Raw genomic sequence first — 13,526 nt, 5'->3', positions numbered from 1 at the left:
AGAAATTACTTTTTATTAGTAACATTTACTAAAAATTACTATTTATTAGTCAAATTTACTAGAAATTTTTAATTAGTTGCCAATAAATTACTAAAAATTACTTTTTATTAGTAAAATTTACTAAAAATTACTTTTTATTAGTAACATTTACTAGAAATTACTATTTATTAGTCAAATTTACTAGAAATTACTATTTATTGATCAAATTTACTAGAAATTATTCAAAGATTTTCTAAGGATATCAAATTGAGACAAAAAAAAGTATCAAAACTGTCTCAATTTGTTATTCTTAGAAAACCTGTGCTTAAGTAAAATTTATTAGAAATTACTAGGTACTTAGTAATAAAATTTTCTAAATCAAAAGCAAAAAGTCAGTTACTAATTAAAGTAATTAAAAAGTTCATAATTTTTTTAATTTACAAGAAGACTTTTTCTCGTTAAATATAAAAATAATCCGATACAAATACAATAGATTCTCATTTCGAATTTTTTTTTGCCAACACGAAAAAAACATGATTCATTACAGAGTTTGCAATAAGCCAAAAATTAAATGCAATTATTTTAATTAATTTAACAAAGAAATTAGCTGATAAAAATAGAATTCTATTTTTATCTATTTTTTATTCTATTTTTATATTTAAATAAAAAAAATAAAAATAAATTTTTTTAATTGATTTTAATTATTATTATTATAATTATTTTTAACAATAATTATTTTTACATCACCCAAATATATGGAGTGAGGTACTTAAACATTCCGGATAGATAAGCGATAAATATCACCAGTAATATTTCGAAACTAAAAGCGGTTAGCGATTTATTTGTACTAAATGAAGAAAATCGATACTTGAAAAACGGAAACTCTTGTATCAATATACTGTGAGAAAAGTGAAATAACCAAATCATCTTCAAAATCTATATATATGCAGTAGCAGCTAAGACTTGCATTCTCATAAAAAAATAAGGTCTTGTTTTTAAACGAATTTAAAAAATTTTTAATGGAATTTTTCTCTGCATCGAATTCCAATTTACACGCACAATTATATGTGAAATATAAATTTAGAGATTAATAATGTCAACAAACTATAGATTATACAACTATCTGTATAATGAATTTAAGTTTATAATTTACGAAATAAATTCCTATTAAAAATATTTTGGCATATATTCAATAATTACTCAAATGTATGTACATATATATTTCAATATCGTTTTAGCTTTGAAAATATTATTTTATAGTTCATCAGAAAAACATAAAATCTATAATACGTACAAAATATTAAAAATAAAAAATTTATATAAATAGAAAACAATTGAGAAAATAATAACTCTGATATACTAATAATAATACTAACATAGTTAATAGTATAATACTCTATAATAATAACAATAATACAAGCATTGATAGTAATACTCTAATAATAAAAATAGTAAAATAATAATAATATTAATAGATTCATAATAACTTTCACGAAAAATATTATAAATACCTTTATATTGTGAAGGATATATATTTAATTAAATCTTCCCTTTTTATGACTTAATATCGAAACTTTTTGATATGTGTGTATTAAATATAATCTTTATTGAATCTCTCATAAAAAGGGTTATAAAACAAGAGCTATTTTTTCGCCACATTTTATAAAAAAAAATATACGGAAGAAATAATAGAAATTACAATGATGCATTCAAGAAAGATTGCAAAATGCCAAGCTCTATAGTTTCTTCTTAAGAACTCTCTAAATCGGAATTATACTAAAAATGTCAAAAACTGTTTAACAATTTAAATCAGTGACTGATTTTTTGCCTTTGAATTAGTAATTTTGACTAATAAATTATCTCCATTTTAAATCAATTAAAAATCATAGATTTACCAGACAATCATTGACTGACTTTTTGCTTTTGAATCAGTTAAAAATTACTGATTGTCAGTGAAAAAATAATTGATTTTCAGTAAAAAAAAAAATAACTTGAAAAATTATTTAAACTTGATGACTAATTGAATCAGTTAAAAAAATCTACTGAAACATTCGCTATTTTTAATATTGGCAATCAGTTATTTTTAACTAAATGATCAAGTAAAAATATTACTATTTGAATTAGCGACTGAATTTTTGCTTCTAAATCAGTTATTTTTAACTGATTTAAATTTAAAGAGTACTATAACTAGCAGTCAGTTATTTTTAACTAAAATAATCAATAAAAATTTTACTATTTTAAGTACTGACTGATTTAGAAGCAAAGAGTCAGTCACTACTCACTAATTATAATAGTAACATTTCTACTGACAATTAGTTAAAAATAACTGATTGTCAGTTAAAAATAACTAATGTTTCAGTAAAATTTATTTCTGACTGATTCAATTAGTCAAGTTTAACTAATTTTTTACTTATTTTTGACTGAAAATCAGTTATTTGTAACTGATTCAGAAGCAAAAAGTCAGTCACTGATTGTCAGTTAAAACCATGATTTTTAACTGATTAAAATCAAGAGAATATATTATTATTATTACTATTATTATTATTATTATTATTATTATTATTATTATTATTATTTTATTGTAATTATTTAATTATTTATAAAGTTTCTAAATATTAAATATAGCTTCTTAATTCTTTCATAGTATCTACTATTTTCGTTCAATAAAATTTCCGGTTTATTCCCAGCTTTGTCCTAATTTTTCCCTGTTCTTTTTTCTCATCTAAATTTATTTGTTTTCGAACCTAAATAAATCTACAAATAGCTTCCAAAATTTTTTTTACAGTTTTTATGAATGTAATTAAATTCTTTTGACGAGTTTCTTCAAATTTTTTGAAACTAGTGTTTTTTTTAAATAATTTTAATTAAAAATTTAGAAAATAATTGAATTAAGCAAAGAATTTTTTCAATTGTTTAAAATAATCTTGTCTGTTTATAATTATAATTTGAAAATTTTATTAATTTAATTTTATTAAAATGTATTGATACTAATTGAATTTCTGCAAATAATTAAATGTTTTCGTAGAATTTTATTAAAATTTTTGAAAATAATTGAATTGTGGAGAACAATTTAATTATTTATAATGATAATTGAAATTTTGAGGAGAATTTAAAAAAATTTTTAAACATAATTGAATTTCTGCGAAGGATTTTATTACTTTTAAAAATAATTGAATTGTTTTTTAGATTTTTATGGAAAGTTATGAAAATAATTGAATTCTTGTGAAGAATTTGTTTTAAAAATAATATTCAGAAGAATATAATAAGAATATAATAATAATATAATATAATGCAATTAATATAATAAGAATATAATAAGAATATATTTATAAGTAAATCTGAAGAATTTTGCTATTTATGAAAATAATTAAATTCGAGGAGAATTTTTTTACAGTTTCTAGAAATAATTGAATTTTTTTACGAATTTTAATAAAATTTTTAAGAATAATTACATTTTTCGAGGAATTTGATTAAAATTGTATTAAAAATAATTTAAATTCTGCAATGAGCTTTATTATTTATGAAAATAAATGAATCCCTAAGAAGAATTTTATTATTTTTTTAACAATATTTAATTTTTGCGAAGAAAAAAATTGAAAATAATTGAATTTCTGCAATAATTTGTAAGTTTTCCACAATTAATTTTTTTTTTCGTGTTTTTAATTAAAATTCTTCTATAAATGCATTATTTTTAATAATTTTTAAAAAAAATTCTTTGAGAATTTTCAAATTCATTTGTATACAATTCAATTTTACAAAATTTCAATTATTCGTAAATCCTTCAATTAAATATATAATAAAAAAATAAAAACTTGAAATAATTTTTTTAAAAAATCAGTAATTAAACTTTCACAAAAAAATTAATTTCACAGAATTATTAGTTAAACATATTATGGAAAATTCAGACTTTCAAAGATTTTAATTTGTAACCTTTTCAAAATTCAATTTCTAAAAATTTACAATATAATGCTTTTAATATTCTATTCTTATCTAAAATTTTAACTAAAATCCAATTTTAAATCAATTTTTATTAGAAAATTATATTAGAATTCAATTATTTTAAATACAAAAAAAAACAATTTATTGAATAATTGCATGTTTCTTAAAATTGAATTCTCATAAAGAATTTTATCAATAAATTTTTAAATAATTGAATTCATTTGACGAATTTTAATAAAATCATTAAGAATAATTACATTTTTCGAGGAAGTCGATTAAAATTGTATTAAAAATAATTGAAATTCTGCAATGAGTTTTAATATTTATGAAAATATTTGAATATATTACGAAGAAATTTTTAAAAATAAAATTATAATTACGGTGACTAATACTTCCTTGATTATTTTCGAAAAATTTAAATAAAATTATTTAAAAGAATTTAATTATTTTTAATAGAATGTAAAGAAGTTTCAATTATTTCGAAAATTTTCAATTATTTGTTTATAAAAATTCAATTATCTTGAAACAATAGAATTGAAAAATTTCAAAAATCTTACTTTTCAGAATTTTCATAAAAGCTTTGCGAAAATTCAATTTTATTAAAAAATTTTAAGTGTGCATTTTTTTTTAAATTAACTAATAAAAATTTTATTTATTATTCTTCCCACTAAGAAACATGAATACATTAGAATGTGACTCTTTATAAAATTCAATTATTTATCAATTTTTAAATAAAAATACTTTGAAAATTCGATTTGTTAAAAAGTTTTTAATGAAATTCTTTAACAAATTTAATTATTTTATTTATTTTCAGTTGAATTTCACAAAATTTCTATTAATTCGACAATTTTTTAAAAATTTATTGAAATACTATATTTGAATCAGTAACTGATTTTTTACTATCTAATTATTTTTAACCAATTCAAATTTAGAGAACAGTATAAATATCTACATGGAGAAAAATATAAAGTAACTTTTACTACTTTTATAGTAAAAAATTTCCGGTAAAGCATTTCTGGTAATTTTTACTACTTTTGGAGTGAATTTTGCTACGTTCGAAGTAAATTTGACTAATTTTTACAAATATGTACTTCGAACGTAGCAAAATTTACCCCAAAAGTAGTAAAAATTACCAGAAATGCTTTCCCGGACATTTTTTTTACTATAAAAATAGTCAAAGTTACTTTATATAGTGATTTATTAAAAACAAATTAAAATAATAAAACTTTTTTTAATTTGGTGAAAAAATTCCCGGTTTGTCATAAAATTCCTGGCTTATTCACGGTCAAATTAAATTCCCGGATTTCCCGGTTAGTAGACACCCTGAAATTTTTTACAATGAGTATTTTCAAAGTTTTTTTGCGAATATCAAATTGAGACAAAAAATGAATCAAAAGCGTTGAGAAGCAACATTTTAATTAGTCTTTTGTCTCAATTTGATATTCGCAGAAAAATTCTGATTATGAAAAAATATTTCATCATTCAAATACTATGAATCATTTCAAAATGAGCAAAAAATTTGGTCAGTTCCGGTTTAACTTTGTAAATAGTAAATGAGCTGCTTTTCATATTTTTATCCGTTTACATATGCGGAGGGTTAAAAATTAACTAAACCCGATTCTCGTAAAATGAAAGTCGTTTAAACTGGAAAGAATTAAACTTTTGTGTCCCGGTATTATTTGTCGAAACAAATGACACTAAAAAGAAAATAATAACAATTAAGCAAATATCTCGTATACAACGTGAAATACCAGATAATTTAGTAACTTTTTATACGAATGGAATTTTTCTTTCTATACGATAGGAATGTGAGATATTTCGATAATAAAAAAACCACGCGGAATTAAATTGTATAATAATGATATCAATTACTACAAATAACAAACACGGGATTCACTCTCATAACTGATTCATCTAATCAATTGAATTGTTATCTGTACTACGTTGTATGTACACACACATAAACATTGAAACTGTATTAAAATGAAAACATCTAGTCATAATTTATTGTAATTTTTATTTTACACAATTACCGGAATTGATATTCAAATTTTTAATTTGATTTCCAATTAAAATAAAATTCCATTAAAACTTCATTTTGAAATCTTGATTTTTATTAATGAAAATCGTTTAATTAAATAAGTCTTTTTCGAAACAACAAAGAACTATTGAAATTTGATTGCGAGTTCGAGTTCAAGTTCAAGTTTCTTACGTGAATGAATTAATGAATTTGCCAACTTTTGCAAAGTTCATAATATACCATTTGGGCTCAGTGCCAAAAATGTGTTGCTTCAGAATCTTCATTTACAACATATATGACTATATATGCACTGGAATAGTGTGTGTGCCATTTAATGGAAAAGCACTTTCACGAAACCTCTCATTGATTAAAGAGACAGTAACGGAGATGAACATGGCTTCATGGAAAACTATTTTTGACCTTGAAAAATTTACTTCAAAAAAAAAAAATAAAATAAAATCTCACACATAAAATATAAATTTAAATATAAATTTTTTAAATCTTATTTATAAAATCACAAAAAAGAAAATATTTGTTCTTCATTTATTTTTATATATAGGAAAAGTGTTTGGAATCAAAATGTTTCTCTCACTTGAATCTTTAATAGAATTATGGGACTATTCAGGACAAGGTTGTTTAAAAAACCTAGAGGTCAATTTATAACTGAAAATAATCATTAAACTTGAATTTTAAGATTTCAACCTTTAAATAATGTTACATGTTCAATGAAACATGTAAATTGTGATAAATGTGCAAAAAAAAATCCTTCCAACTTTATGACATAATAACGCACAAGAAAACGAAGAATGTCTTTGGTACTAGAAAAAAGTGTATAAATGCGTGTTTTAATGAATGGTATTGAAGAAACGATAATTTATGTAATTTACAAGTATCCTAAAGACTAAAGAGAGAACCTATTTCAGTAGAAAACTTTTAATTTTCAAATTATAGGTGCGCCTATATATATATACAATTTGCAGTCGAAGGTAGATTTATTATGAAAAAACAAATTTGTAAAAATAATTATCTCAGCTTACATTTTATGTAACTAGCATTCATCTTATTTAAAACAAATGAATTATGTTATTTCATTGTTGTTTTTTTTTTTTTTTTGCTTTTATTGTATTATTTTTTTTAATTTAAAAAATATATTGAAATAACAGAGAATAGAGATTTAGAGGAACGAAAAACATTAGATTAATTAATTGAACAACAACTCTCGTAAAAGTTATCTTAATAAAAGTCCCGGGAGGATGAAATATACATGTTGTACAGTGGGGATGTTATACGACATATAACAAGAGGGGTTTGTTTTTGCAGCCTTTAGGGCAGAAGATAGTCTTAATGGACACACCCTACCTCTTAAGTATTAGAGAAAGAGAAATTATGTCTTTATTTTCTTTTACTGCAAAGTACACTTCTATAATAGTTGGAAAGATATGAGTCAATAGAAATCTATTAACTGTCTCTTTATTAAAATATTTAAAAATTAAAAATTTCAATAATTATTAATTACAGATTTAGACTTTTGGGTTTAGAACAATATACATATACATTAAATTGCAAATTTTAAATTTAATGTGTACGCATATTCAGGGTTGCCGCACAAAAATTAAATTTTCTTTTCCCTGATTTTCAGACAAAATTTAGACTTTTTCCCTAACACTGAAGAATATTCTGATTCACTCCAAAAATTATTAGATACTCAAAAAAAATGTTCTATTACATTTATTTACAAATTTCTTTAAAAGTAACATTATTCGAAAACATCAATAACTTCTTTTTTAAATAAATATTCAATCATTATTATTTTTCCATATAGGAATTAAGATTTTCAAATTCAAACCTTCAGAAAAAAAATTTATGATAAATTTAATATAACAGAGTTATAAAAACATTATTTTACATCATAAGAATATTGTAACTATAAATTCAAATTTTCAAAGATTTTAATTTGAACCCTTTTCAAAATTCAATTATTTCTAAAAATTTAAGCAATAATGCTTTTAATATTCAACTATCTAAAATTTTAACCAAAATTCGTTTTTAAATCAATTTTTATTAGAAAATTCAACGACGTGAATTCAATTATTTAAATACAAAAATAAATAATTTATTAAATAATTGAATATTTCTTAAAATTGAATTTTTATGAAGAATTTTATCAAAATTTTTAAAAATAATTCAATTCTTTCGAGGAATTTAAAAAAAAATTAAAGAATAAATGCAATTTTCTATAATTTTCTTTTTAAAATTGTATAAAAAATAATTGAAATTCTACGATAAGTTTTGTTATTTATGGAAATAATTGAATTCTTGCAACAAATTTTATTAAAAAAATTATTATTATTTATGAAAATAATTATTTTCTTGTGAAGAATTTAATTCAAATTTTTTTAAATAATTGAATTTCTCAGAATTTTTTAAAATTTTACGAAAATAATTGTATATTGATCAATTTTATTATAATTTTTCAAATTTGTAAAGCATTCTATCAAAATTGTTGCGAAACAATTGAATTTCTCAGAATTTTTTAAACTTTTTGAAAATAATTAAATTCTATCGAGAAATTTCATTAAAAAATTGAAAATAATTGAAATCTGACGAAGAATTTTATTAAATTTATTTTAAATAATCGAATTCCTATGAAAATGTTTATTTTTGAAAAAAAATTAAATTCTTGTGAAGAATTTTGTTAAAATTTCTTAAATAATTGAATTGCTTCGAAGAATTTTATTTTTAACGAAAATAATTGAATTGTTTCAAAGATTTTTATAAACATTTTTGAAAATAATAATTGTATTCCTATTAGAAAGAATGTTATATTTTACGAAAATAATTGTATTGATCAATTTTATTATAATTCTTCAAATTTATGAAGAATTTTATCGAAATTTTTAAAAATAATTCAATTCTCGACAAAAATTTTATTCTTTATGAAAATAATTTATTTTTCGACAAGAATTTTATTAAATAAATCTTGTAAAGAATTTTGACAACATTTTTTTAAATAATAGAATTTTTTAAAGAATTTTATTTACATTTTTCGAAATAATTGAATTTTCCAGAATTTTTTAAAACTTTTTGAAAATAAATAAATTACATCGAGAAATTTTATTGAAAAATTGAAAATAATTGAAATCTGAAGAAGAATTTTATTAAATTTTTTTAAAATAATTAAATTCCTGCGGAAATGTTTATTTATGAAAAAAGAAAAATTCTTGTGAAGAATTTTATTTTTAACGAAAATAATTGAATTGTTTCAAAGATTTTTATAAAAATTTTTGACAATAATTTCAATTGCATTCCTAGGAAGAATGTTTTATTTTACGAAAATAATTTTATTAATCAATTTTATTATAATTTTTCAAATTTATAAAATTTATTAAAATTTTTTAAATTAATTGAATTCTTGAGAAAAATTTTATTATTTATGAAAATAATTGATTTCTTCAGAAGAATTTTATTAACTAAATCTTGTAAAGAATTTTGTCACCATTTTTTAAATAATAGAATTTTTAAAAGAATTTTTTTAAATTTTCCTAAAGAATTGAATTTTTAAGAATTATTTTTTTCAATTTTCCGAATATATTTCAATTATTTCGAAAAACTTTATTAAAAAATTAAAAATAATTGAATTGGTGCGAAGAATTTTATAAAAAATTGGTAAGTAATTGAATTCCTGTGAGATTTTTATTAAAATTTTGTTTAAAAAATTGAATTCTTTAGGAAAATTTTATTAAAATCGCAGATATTAAAATTAATTGAAATGAGGGAAATTTTTGAAAATAATTGAAATTTTGCTATAAGAATTTTATTAAACTTTTTGAAAATAACTGAATTTCGGAGAAGAATTTAATTATTTCTAAAGATAATTTAAATTTTTACGAGAATCTTTAAAAATTTTTGAACATAAATGAATTTATGCGAAGAAGTTTATCACTTTTGAAAATAATTGGATTTCTGTAATCAGTTGTTCTTAAAATTTCTATTTAAATTCATTAAAAATTGATATTTACTAAAATTTCAAATTGAAACCTGTCAAGTTCATCTATTTATGAAGATTGTAAACGCAACTCTTTTGAAATCCAATTAATTTCGAAATTTTTAAGTAAAATTATTCATTAACTATTTTCTAAGTAATAATTTTATGGTAGTTCTTGAAGAATGAAGTTATTTAAAAGGAAATTATTGTCAGAAATAGAAAAAATTGAAGGTTTTGTATTAGAATTCGTGGCATTTTCATAGTTTATGAGGTAAACAAAAAAGACTCAAAAATTCAGAATTTTCTTATAAATTTCTAAAAATTAAATTTTTTTCAATACTTTTAATAAAAATCCCTGACTTTCCCCTGATTTCCCTGACCAATTCTAATTTCCCTGACTTCCCTGACCTGAGACAACCCTGATATTATTACCACAAACATTTTGAGAAAACAATAAAATTATTGAAAACTTTGGTCAAACGATCAATTTTAAATAAGTACAAATAACTGACTTTTTGGTACAAGTTCAGTATCACCATCAGAGTGTTTTTAGAAAAGTAAATTTTGTTTAACAATTTTGAAAAATTTAAGAGTCAAAAAACGTGGCTAGTAACAAACTCACGAAAGATCTGAGAAGAATATTAATTTGTTACAATGCAAATAAAAGTAAAGACACAAAAATCTGTTACAAAACACAACAAATATTAAAACTTCCTCAGAGAGATTAAAATTTGTCAAGTAAAATTCAACTACTTTTTAAAATAATGAATTAATGTCCTTTTAGAATTGGAGGAATGGATGGGCGATTCCTGAACAAAGTTGGCGGAGACATTGAAGCTAATGACTATCACGGTAAAAGGAACACCATGACATTAAATGTTAATGGATTATGGGACGTAGTCCCTCGATTGGATCACTATAGGTAAATATAATAAAAATACAAAAAGCATTTTAAGCCGTTTTAATACACGACGAAAAATATAGAGTAACTTTTACTATATTTACTTCAGTAAAACCAGAACTGTCTGGAACTTGTGCGCATTTTTGTTATTGCAACTTTTACTACATTCAAAGTAAATGCTATGCTCGAACCAACTTTTACAAAAACATACTTCGATCGTAGCAACTTTTACTCCAAAAATAGTCAAAAGTTGCCAAAAATCGTCAAAAATAGGCACAAGTAGTAAACTTTACTATAGTCAATGTAAGTTTTACTTCGAAAGTACAGTAAAAGTTACTTTATTCATTTTCTCCACCGATGTTTGAATTCTGTTGCAGATTAAGTAGACGAGCAAAAAGGCCATCTTTAGGTGAACTACACGATGGAAACCCCACGAAGGTAGAGCTTTTTATATTTTCAAATGGCTTATTGCGATATACCCATCAGTTTAAAAAGTTATTCTAGGATTAGTTACGCTTATGACGTTGCTATTTTCAAAGGACACTGCTTCAATTGACAAATTGAACGACTATGACCTTGATAACTATTAAATGAAGGAAAAATCAAAGTCTCTTGAATGCATTTTATATATCCACAAGTCGAAATATGTGTATGTGTTTTCCTTTGGCTCACGCAACAAATAATGTGCTATTGGTCTACGATTCTTGTTCCAGATACCATTCCATTAAATTAAAAACTCTTCAAATCAATGTTAATTCATTTGAGGTCTAGGGTAGATCAAGTCAAAAACAATTATATCGTTCAGTTTTACTTTCAATGAGAGAATGAACCATTTCTCTTCAATATAATCGGAGATATTCAAGCGCATGTTTTTTTCTTCAATTTAAAACATTGTCGCACAATTTTTCTATAAGGATATCAAATAGACAAAAAAAAGGCATCAAAATTGTTATGTTTTTTGACTTAATTTTATATTCTTAGAAAAAGTGTGTTAAATTAAAAATATATCTGCTAATTATATCTGCTGTTATTGACAAAAATATTATCGTTTACAAGCAGTAAATATGAAAAGCAAAGATGAAGAAGGAAGTTCTTTTATAGATATATAGATATTTTTGTTTCTTATAAATTGGTGTACCTATATCAGACTTCGCACTCGATAATTAATTTTTAAAAAAGTAGCAAAAAGTAGCCTTCAAACTAAAAAAATGTAGGAAAAAAGTAGATATCGAAAAATTACACTTGACACCCAAAAAAGCTCGTTTTGGACACTTCACAAAACTGACAAAAATTCCATTTTATATTTTTTCTTTCCTAACTTTTTCCTAATTTTCATCAAAAATAATTACTTTTTTCTTATCCTGCTAATAAATTCAATTCCTGCAACGAATTTAAATATTCATGAAAGAATTTAAATATTTATCAAAATAATTTAATTCTTGGGCAGAAATTTATAAAAAATTTTAAATAATCGATCTCTTTCGACTAATTTTATGCAAATTCTAATCTGAATTATTTAATTCCTGAGAAATTTTTCTTATAAATAAAATTGAATTTTTTTTTTTTACAAAAAATTTTTTAAATAATTGAATTCTGTTTGGAAATATATGAAAATAGTAGATATTGAAAATCATTGATGTGCAAAAAGTTTTTAAAAATAATTAAATTTTACAAAGAATTCTATTAAAATTTTTCACAATAATTGCATGTCTGTGGTAAATATTATTAAATTTTCTTAAAAATAATTGAAATCCAAAAAAATATTTTATTATTCATGAAAATAATTGAATTCTTGCGAACGATTTTATTAGAATCTTTTTAATATAATAATTGAATTTCCAAGAAGAAATTTATTACTTTTGAAAATAATTGAATTCTTCTGATAAATATTGATATTTATGAAAATAATTGAATTTGGCAAAGAATTTTATTAAAATGCCTCAAAATAATTGAATTTTCAGGAATAATTTTGTTATTAATCGACATAATTGAATTCATTCGAAGAATTATTTATATGTAAATAATTGAATTCTTAGGAAGAATTTTATTAAAATCTAAAAGAATAATTGAATTGTTTCAAAAAAATTTAATTAAAATTGTATTTCAAATAATTGATTTTTTTCAAACAATTTTATTGAAATATTTTTAAATAATTGAAATCCTGTGAAAAATTTTAATATTTGCTAAGAATTTTTAAAAATAATTGAATTCCTGAGAAGAATTTTATTTTTTATGAAATAATAGAATTCATGGGAAGAATTTTATAAAAATATTTAAAAATAATTGAAATCCTGTGAAAAATTTTTATATTTCTGTAAATAATTATTGAATTCTTTCAAAAAATTTAAAAAAAAAAACATTTTTTAAAAATATTTGATTTTTTCGAGGAACTGAAATTAAATTTTTAAGAATAATTACATTTTTTGAGCAATTTCTGTGAAATTGTATAAAAAATAATTGAAATCATGCGATGAATTTTATTATCCATGAAAATAATTGAATAGTTGCTAAGAATTGTCAAAAAACAATTGAATTCCTGAGAAGAATTTTATTATTTATGAAAATAATTGAATTATTGTTTAGAATTATATCAACAATTTTTTTAAATAATTGTATTTCCATGAAAAATATTATTATTAGTGAAAGTATTTAAATTAATGAAGAATTGTGAAGAATTGTATAAATAATTGATTTTTTTCTAA

At 21.1% G+C, this 13,526-nt stretch overlaps 2 protein-coding genes across 5 annotated transcripts in view; one reads left to right on the top strand and one right to left on the bottom strand.

Annotated features, from left to right (window-relative positions):
• The window catches only part of LOC122510410 (colorectal mutant cancer protein), an 84,656-nt gene that overhangs the window by 47,789 nt on the left and 23,341 nt on the right, over positions 1–13,526 (bottom strand). The window lies entirely within an intron of this gene.
• The window catches only part of LOC122510409 (bumetanide-sensitive sodium-(potassium)-chloride cotransporter), a 45,192-nt gene that overhangs the window by 13,116 nt on the left and 18,550 nt on the right, over positions 1–13,526 (top strand). For all 3 annotated transcript variants that reach the window (XM_043625037.1, XM_043625035.1, XM_043625036.1), the window contains exons 2-3: positions 10,708–10,845; positions 11,202–11,262. In XM_043625037.1, the coding sequence (XP_043480972.1) occupies positions 10,718–10,845; positions 11,202–11,262 (189 nt within the window). In that variant the 5' untranslated portion in view covers positions 10,708–10,717. The remainder of the gene's footprint in view (positions 1–10,707; positions 10,846–11,201; positions 11,263–13,526) is intronic.

The sequence above is a fragment of the Leptopilina heterotoma genome, unplaced genomic scaffold, assembly GCF_015476425.1.
Source record: "Leptopilina heterotoma isolate Lh14 unplaced genomic scaffold, ASM1547642v1 Lhet_68, whole genome shotgun sequence".
Lineage (NCBI taxonomy): Eukaryota > Metazoa > Arthropoda > Insecta > Hymenoptera > Figitidae > Leptopilina > Leptopilina heterotoma.
The sequence above is the reverse complement of the archived record's forward strand: the minus strand, read 5'-3'. Positions and strand labels throughout refer to the sequence as shown.